Source organism: Actinia tenebrosa, unplaced genomic scaffold, assembly GCF_029948245.1.
Source record: "Actinia tenebrosa isolate PJP-AT-01 unplaced genomic scaffold, QUT_ActTen_1.0 PGA_scaffold12__29_contigs__length_12842862, whole genome shotgun sequence".
Lineage (NCBI taxonomy): Eukaryota > Metazoa > Cnidaria > Anthozoa > Actiniaria > Actiniidae > Actinia > Actinia tenebrosa.
Window position 1 is genome coordinate 3509508 of NW_028292572.1, and position 9295 is coordinate 3518802.

At 41.0% G+C, this 9295-nt stretch overlaps 1 protein-coding gene across 2 annotated transcripts in view; it reads right to left on the reverse strand.

Annotated features, from left to right (window-relative positions):
- The window catches only part of LOC116303363 (exocyst complex component 4), a 35895-nt gene extending 27102 nt beyond the window's left edge, over positions 1–8793 (reverse strand). For both annotated transcript variants that reach the window (XM_031712892.2, XM_031712891.2), the window contains exons 1-8: positions 8736–8793; positions 8620–8660; positions 8410–8498; positions 8025–8087; positions 7444–7582; positions 6421–6509; positions 5861–5937; positions 4891–5023 (exon numbers count right to left, since the gene is read on the reverse strand). In XM_031712892.2, the coding sequence (XP_031568752.2) occupies positions 4891–5023; positions 5861–5937; positions 6421–6509; positions 7444–7582; positions 8025–8087; positions 8410–8498; positions 8620–8660; positions 8736–8777 (673 nt within the window). In that variant the 5' untranslated portion in view covers positions 8778–8793. The remainder of the gene's footprint in view (positions 1–4890; positions 5024–5860; positions 5938–6420; positions 6510–7443; positions 7583–8024; positions 8088–8409; positions 8499–8619; positions 8661–8735) is intronic.
- Positions 8794–9295: the final 502 nt, after the last annotated feature.

The following is a 9295-nucleotide window of genomic DNA, read 5'->3' on the forward strand; positions in this document are numbered from 1 at the left end:
CACCGTGGCCAGTACTCTCGTGGATACTACCAAGACGTGTTACTATGTCAGAGTTGCCAACCAGACGGCAAAGGACATATGGCTAAAGCCGAGGACGCGGATTGGAATTGTGCGAGAGGGAGAGATGGTCAAGAGAGGAGAGCAGTTGGAGTTCCTACACGAGAATAACATGGTGACAGTGTGCTGTAACCTTAGTGCTGACCCTCAGATGCCACCCCAACGGGAAGCTGTGGGCAAAGTACGTTGGCAAAGGATACAGACACCCCCTCACGGGATTACCCTGGAACATTTCCCCGGGACGGAACTTCAGAGGGAGAAAGCTCTCCAGATGTTCGAAAGAAATGAAGAGGTGTTCGCTTCATGTAAGGAGGACCTTGGCTGTACAAAGACAACATATCATCGCATCTACACAGACGATGATGTGCCTGTCACAGAGCGTTACAGAAGGATTCCTCCAAACCAATACCAGGAGGTGCAACAGCATCTACAAGACTTGCTAGAAAAAGGAGTGATATGTTCAAGTGAGAGTAACTATGCCTCCCCAATAGTGCTTGTACGAAAGAAGTCTGGAGCCTTGAGGATGTGCGTCGACTACCGGAAGCTGAACCAGAAAACCAAGCGTGATCAGTACCCCCTACCAAGGATAGAGGAATCACTGGAGGCACTGCGTGGCGCAAAGTACTTTTCCACCATAGATCTGGCATCAGCCTACAATCAAGTTGAAGTCCATCCTGATGATCAGCACAAGACTGCGTTCACAACGCCCATGGGTTTGTTTCAGTACACTCGGATGCCGTTTGGACTACAGAATGCCCCAGCGACCTTCCAAAGGTTGATGCAAGGAGTCTTCCGAGAGGACATACTTCGCACCCTGATGGTCTACCTGGACGACATCATAGTCTTCTCATCCACCATTGAAGAACATCTTGAGCGGTTGGAAACGGTATTCAGTAAGCTGAAGCATCATGGATTAAAGGTTGAACCAACCAAGTGTCAACTCTTCAGAGATCGGGTGTCCTACCTGGGGCACGTGGTCTCTGCTGACGGTGTCGAGACAGACCCTGAAAAGACAAAGGCAGTTAACGAGTGGCCAGTCCCCCAGACAGTGCGCGATCTGCGATCATTCCTTGGTTTCGCGTCATACTACAGAAGATTTGTCCCCAAGTTCGCTCAAATGGCAGGCCCGCTGCACAAGTTAGTTGCTGAGCTCGGGAGCGGAGGAAGTAACAAGACCACCCGGAAGCAGATTGGCGTACTGTGGACAGAAGAGTGCCAAAAGAGCTTCAACAAGTTAAAGAATCTACTAACCTCAGCACCAGTGCTGGCCTACCCGGACTACACCAAGCCCTTCATCCTAGAGACGGATGCGTCCAACGAAGGATTGGGAGCCGTGCTGTCCCAAGAACAGGACGGAAGAGTCAAAGTGATCGCTTATGCCAGCCGAGGCCTGAGAGGTGGAGAGCGAAACATGGAGAACTACTCATCGAGGAAGCTGGAACTACTAGCCTTGAAGTGGGCTGTATGTGAGAAGTTCAGGGAGTACCTGCTGGGATCAAAGTTTGTCGTCTACACAGACAACAACCCGCTGACATACCTACAGTCAAAGAGTAAGCTGAAAGCTGTGGAGCAGAGGTGGGCTGCAGAGTTAGCAAACTTCAACTTCACCATCAAGTACCGCCCTGGACGTCACAACCAGAATGCAGATGCTCTAAGTCGCATCAACCGAGATGAAGAACCAACCACAGTTGAAGTAAGAAGCACCCTAGCCTACTCTACCAATACTACAGACCTACCAGAAGAGGTACGTCAACATTTGATGGTATCAGCAGCGTTCATAAGCAACACAGAGACAAGTGCGCTGGAGGAGCAAGCAACCTCATTCCCAACCACACCTCTCACAGAGATCCAACGACTACAGCAGGAGGACCCATGTATCAGTCATCTCCTCCACTACCGAAACCTTGGACGTCGGCCAAGTAAAAGGCAAAGCCAACAAGAGACAAGGGATACAAGGAAGTTGCTTAGTCACTGGAACAGGATTGAGGAAAGCCATGGAGTTCTCTACCGCCGTACAGGAGTCGGACAGGGAAGTGAGCTTCGGTTACTGCTACTCCCCACATCAATGAAATCACAAGTACTGAAGGGTGCGCACGATCAATGTGGACATCAAGGACAAGACAGGACAGAACAGCTCTTGAGGAAAAGATGTTGGTGGCCCGGTATGCAAGGAGATGTGAAGCAATGGATCTCAAATTGTGAAAGATGTGTCATTGCCAAAGGATCCTACCTTCCAGTCAAGACGCCGATGGGCAGCCTACTAGCTACTAGGCCATTGGAAGTGCTAGCGATGGATTTTACCTTGCTTGAGCCTGCAACAGATGGAAGAGAAAATGTCCTCGTGTTAACAGATGTGTTCACAAAGTTTACAATTGCTGTACCTACCCGTGATCAGAAAGCTACAACCGTAGTCAAGACCCTGATTAAAGAATGGTTCCTTGTGTATGGAATCCCCCAAAGAATACACTCTGACCAAGGCAAGTCATTTGAGGCAGAACTAGTCAAGGAGTTGTGTGCAGTGTATGGAATTAAGAAGTCAAGGACAACCCCCTATCATCCTCAAGGAAATGGGCAGTGCGAAAGATTCAACCGTACACTACATGAGCTTCTAAGAACTCTACCAGCAGAAAAGAAAAGAAGGTGGCCTGAACACCTGAAAGAGTTATGTTACGCCTATAATGCTACGCCACATGCAACGACTAGATACTCACCCTTCTACCTGATGTTTGGTAGAGATGCAAAGCTATCTTTGGACATTCTACTTCCTGATGATGACAGACAAGTGACAGTAGACAACCAGCAATGGATTACCAAGCACCAGACTCGTCTACGAGAAGCTTATACCACTGTGACACAAAACTTGAAGGAAGCTGCTACCGTCAGAAAGAAGATCCATGACCAGAAGGGCAGAGCACTGGCTGAACCACTACAAGTTGGAGAGCGAGTACTCCTTCGCAACCGTAAAGTCAGAGGAAGAAACAAGATTCAAGATAAATGGGACAACCAAGTGTACAAAATCGTCGAACGAAGAGACAACAATACATATGTCGTTGAAAGAGCTGATGGACATGGAGGAGATAAAGTTGTTAGTCAAGGAGAAATGCAAGTGTGTCCAAGACCAATGCTGGAGATACGAGGACGACACAAGCAAGCTGACAGGTCTAGACAAACATGTACTGCATCGCCAGAATCATCAGATGAAGAAGATGACATTGGAGGAATGACAATCGCCTTTCAACCAATGACAGAACCAGCTGAACCTGATGATGATGATAGTGATGATGCGTCTGAGGAAGAACTGGCTGCACCTGTACTCCGACGTTCCACAAGGACAACGGCAGGCCAACACAGCAACCTCTATAATCTTCCAAGATCCGCACTTCAGCACTGACGAGTCCACCTGCGTATCATTGTTCCTGAATTTGCTCGAGGACGAAGCAAACAAAAAGGAGGGGCAAGTGTGACAGAGTCAAAAGACACTATTTTGGACAGTAATTATTTAGTCATAAATCTATATTTTTAATTAGGAATGCCTCGTGTACACATAGGAATGTAATTCTTTAGTTAACTGTTTGCGTGGAAAATGCGTAAGCAAGAAATAATTTCCGTACGTAATTACATTACAGTGAGTCATGCCTAGGTTTGGCGCTTGTTTACGTAAGTTCGTGTTTGGGACATCCTGTTTGCGCCTAGGGCGTGCAACATTGCGTAGGATGTGTAAGGTCTTAAGAATGCAGGTTTTCCCATAAAAGTAGGCCCAAACTAAGCTTAAATCAGTGTAGTAAAAGTTCTTGAAGACGTTGCGTTGTCTACGGATATTTTCACATATCAAGACAAGGAATTCTCTTCGATGTAAAGAGATATCCTGTAATCTCGTTCCCGTTGTTTTCCGTGTATTGTAAAGTTGTGTGAATTTTTCAATAAATTCTTTTGTCAAAACCACTTGCAATCTGATTCATAGCTGAGCGCCTTGCCGCCGGTTACACACACAGTGTCTCAATATCAACCACTACCAGTTACTGCCAAACAACCTAAACTACAGTACTGTAAATCAATGTCCATCTCTGTCAATCACACAACATCTTTCAATAACCACTATCAGTCACTGAGGCACACCCCCAGCCACTGTCAATCAAAGTCCATCCCTGTCAATCACAGCATCTCAATATCAACTACGACCAGTCATTGCCAAACACCTATGGCAACTGTCAGTCAACTTCAAACCTGTCAAGATCTACAACATTATTCCATATCAGTCACTAGCAATCACTGTCAGTCATTTCCACTAGTCTTATAGCCAGTCACTGATAATCTAATTATGAATTTATTGGTTACTAGACTGATTCCATAAGTCAGTCCCAGTTCGCTCTCTGTCGATTGTTGTTGTTGTTTTTTTTGTCACTCAAGGTTCACTAGTTTTGCGAGCATCAAGGAACAAAGGAGTGGAGCTACAATTTACGGAACCAGTCTAATTGCCCTATTTTACTATGACGTCACTGCTTGTTTATGTGGGGGTCAGAATCGCCAAATACAATAGAAAATTCAACAAAATTTGCTCCTAGCAAAACAGTTTAATCTAAAATAGCCTGGTTTCCAATAATATGTGTTTTAAAATATTAAAATATTAAGATATGTACTAAAAATATTCTGAGCCTTTGCTGCCTATTCTACATGTACTTCTCTTCGTGGATTGATACGGGTTTTGCATTGATTTGACCCCCTCCGACGACCATGATTCTTTGTTTTCGATGTGACGTCTCAGTGAAATAGGGCAATGGATTACTAGTAAAGTTCAGATTTGAGTTTTATTATTTCAAAATCCAATGTTTGTACCTTTGAGTCTTGTTGCAGTCCTTTGTGTTTTACTATCATTAGAACCTGATATCAACCTTTCTCTCTGTTTTGGTTTACAAGACCTGATATACAGGTGTCTGTGAAGTTCCTCTATAAGTGTCTCATGAAATACCTGGTGTACAGTACGCACCAAAAAGAAAAAAAAATTGAAGTCATAATTGGTACATAATAGTGACACAAGATGATAAGGACAAACAAAAAAATAAGTGTGTTTCCTGTTGCATGAGAAAAATAATTGGGGTCAGTCGGTAGGTCAGATTTTTTTTACTGATACAACAGTGGAAATGAACTTACTGGAAACCCTGTGGTGCATTTGGGAATGAAAAAAATATTAGGATCGGCAAAAATCCGCAAGAAATTCAGGGTCAGTCATGCAACAGGAAACACACTTATGTTTTTGCTTAATGGCCTAATTGCTATTTGCGGACGCAATTACAGCAGTGGTGCAGCTCAATTAGGTTTAATGAGTGAGTTAGTGGAAGCTATGAGAAGGCAAACCTTGCTATATATACAGTTCATGTGTGACCCACAGCACAGCTCCAACCAGTTTGAATTAGTAAGTGTCAATTTCAAAAGGGGGTCGGGAGAGCAGGAAAAACCCTGAGTCTGAGTCACAGACAGAGAACCATCTAACTCAGCTCACATAGGCTGACAGGGATTCGAACCCTAAACCTCAGAGGTGAGATACGAGCAATTTATCATCACACCATCCTGACTCTCCCAACAATTGTTATAATTTGTATAAATTCATATTATGCATTATCCTACCTGTACACAATTATACACTGGTACTGAGCAAAAAGACTCTTATGGCAAAATGCAAAGCCGTACAGTACAGTACATGTGCTCCATGACCATAAGCTCCACAAATGTACACAAGTGTGTTGGTTCACATAGTGTTTATCAAGTGCCTTGTACAGTGATCATTTGTTTTAACTAATTTACCCACCTTTTTCTTGGCCTGCAAATCAAGTCGTACATGACGTAATGCTTCCACACCTGACAAACTGCCTTCGAGAAGTGAAACTGAACAGAAAAAAATAAATAGTAGTTCCAAAGATAACAAATGTTCAACATCATTTATAAAATTTGTGACATTCAATATTGGCTACATGCACTCAAGATTGTAGGTTGAGGAGTGTGCTGCATTAGGGAACAGAGTATTGCACTGGCACCATTTTTGTGCAGTGATTATCGATTTACAAAGAAAAAAAACAGCATTAAATTAAACTATGTGTATTATCATTTTACTTAAGGCTCGTTTAAATGTTAAAACTATAAACTGAAACTCGTGTGCAACGGTGTTGCCATACAAGTTTCAAGGGGCTGTTATACAAAATTTTTGTGAGTCACTATTATCCGCAATTTTATGTTGCATGCTCGCTGGGAATATTGGGCTCTGATTGGATTACTCACTAGGGCATGTTGAAGAAAGTTTCATATTATTATCTGTTTTATATCTTATATCTTTAAATAACAGAACAGTTTGTAGATGTTATAACATTGTACCTGTAGAGACAAGTAGCTCTGTGGCATGGAGGTAATACTTTTGCTTTTTGTGTTTTTCAATTTGTTCTGGAACATTTTTGACTTGATCACTACAAGGAAAGTGAAAAAAGAGACATGAAACCATAGACCTTAATTCATTATCTTTGCCTTATGTAGGTTTATACAGGGTATCTGACAGGTTGATGGGTTGAGGATCCCCACAATACTCCCATTTCATAATTGCCTTTGCACAGTCTTAGCTTCGATTGTGTACAAATGTGTTCTTTTCTTTCATTAAGGTCCATTGTATAGTAAGGAATATATGTACTACGGAACAATATGAGTTGATTAAAATGCAACAGGTTTTGGTTAAATAGCTAAATATTATAACACCCAAATGAGACTAAGATGGAGCAAAGAGAACTCGAAACTAGAGTATTGGGTCAATCCTGCACAATCCTACACAATTATTCAAAATCTGCAATATCCTGCACAATTTGTCGAAATTTTCAAAATAATCTAGCACTCCTCTTGAGATCATTGTAATATTTGTAAGGAATTTAGCCTTTTTTCATGGCAGGAACCCTTCCAAAACATGTCGAAACCCCCTGCGTTTTTTTGAAACTGTTCTAGTAGAATATGTAAAAAAACAACAAGGCGTCTTTCTTGTATCTTGGAATAGCCTGATTTCTAGTAAATACAACAAGGAATATATTCCTAAATTGTGCTAGACAGCATTAATACTTATTTTAACATTGTTGTTCATTGGTAGAATGTAAATATTGAATCAGATTACATTGATGTCATATGACTTTTTTGTGTGATTATTAATTTAAAAGATTTTAAAAAACCCTTGTACAGGATCCCACAGGATCTTAACAGGATCCTACATGTATAGGATTTTGAAACAGGATCCTATAGGATTTTGAATCATGATCATGAGAAGGATCCTGTACATGTAGGATCCTGACATGACTCTGAAAAGCATCCTGTCTACGATTTGTAGCAGGGAATGTGGTACTTATATTAGGGTAAAATACTCACATTCTATCCAGGAGGCTTAAAACTTCATTGTATTCCATTCCCTCCATCCAGTATTTCTTCAAGTCATCTCGTTTACATCTCAAAAGTGTCTTACAAGCTTGAAGACTTTCCTTCAAATGCCTGACTCTGTTTCGGGATGCTTTAAATTAAAAATACACATCAATTATCAAACAAGTGGATTATTACAATTAATTACGCATTGATTTTAATGGAAAAGCTACCAGTGTTCTTTTTCTCAATAAAATAAAAAATGACTTGCTTCTGCCTCGAATAGTTTTTTATGCTAACTGCGGTTAAGCAATTATAATTGTAACATTATCATTGAAATGAGAATAAAGTCGTTGTTATTGTTGTTGTTGACTATATTATAACTGTGTCTGTGCAGTGTGCATGCCGCGTTCGTGGATTCTCACAGTGTTATTGGTCTGGCCATATTAACTATGGTCTGGGACATAACTTGTTGGTTCACAACAGGATTCATTCTGCAGGCTTTTCATAGTAATACGTACAAAAATTACTCTAGTTTAAATAATTTAAACCAATTAAAAAGTATGTTTTCTCTAAAAGTCTCGTATTGTAACCTTCAACTCTTGATGCTATCCCTGTAAAGATCCTTATTGTGTCCTTGAGGTGCACTTGTTGTTCTGTTAAAATATGAAAAAAATATTAGAGCATTTCTATACAGTCATGGGCTCTAGAGTAGGTATCTGACTTCGCTAAATCATGCAAGTTCCATCCAAAAGGGAAGACATTATCTTCCTTCATTAAGTAATGGTTTTAAAGAAATTGCAAGTAATTTACCTTTGTATGTTGTGGTTTAAGGATATTCAATACTTAATATTAACTCAAGGACAAAAGATTTAAGTCAGAGAAAGTGAAAAAACATTGTAAGATTAAGTTTAAAGGTTTTTTTTTGTTGTTGTTGTTTTTAAAGCTAGCGGAAAGAATCAATACCAATAGACTAACCTTCAACAAGGCCGTTAAGTTTATCATCACAATCCCTAAACTCATACTGGAGTCTTTCTTTTTCATTCTCTCTTTGCTTGATATTACCACTGTAGAAGACAAGAAAAGACAATTCAATTCATAAACATTTTAAAAAGAAAACCATCTCATTTCCGTCAACGACAAGAGACCACAATTTTTTCCAAGTGTCTGAAATAAATCTCCTTTTACCTTGTAGATAAAGTACGAATCACCGAAAGAAGCACTGCGGACTATAAGAGAATAGTTTGAGATTAAATTAATGTAATAAAAATGGTTCAAATAAGGAGAAATTAAAGAAAATTTACCGAGGAATCGTAGTATCTCCTTGGTCTGTAAGGCGTCGCCATCTTGAATACCACACCGCTACACCGCTGACACGATATACTAACCACAGGGATCCCGCGTATCCAGACAGGGTGTGTATGGTTTAACCTTCCCACCTTCCTGTTTTCACACACTACGGGATCGGAATGTGAGTGCGAGCGCAGCGCAGCTTTAAATGGAAGGCCTCGTTTCAGTGACGCCCCATGTATGGTCAAACAAGTATTTTTTTAGTTACCCGCTTGTTTACTAAACCCAACTTCCAAATTATCTAACTAACCTTGTTTTATTGCCTAAAGAGCATCAACGGTTTGTCTTAGAGTTTGTAATGTAAATAATGTGTATAGAGGTTTTGCACCTTCACGTGCCAATCCCACAATACTGCTTGGGCTTCCTGTGGTTGGATGGCAGAACAATAAAATCCCTTTGCTCTTGGGAATTGAATTCTTTCTCATGTAAAACGACGGTATTGGCCTGTCATGTAACATAGCTGCCGTCACGTGATGATGCAAAACCGATGGAAAAAATGTCATTCATTGGATAA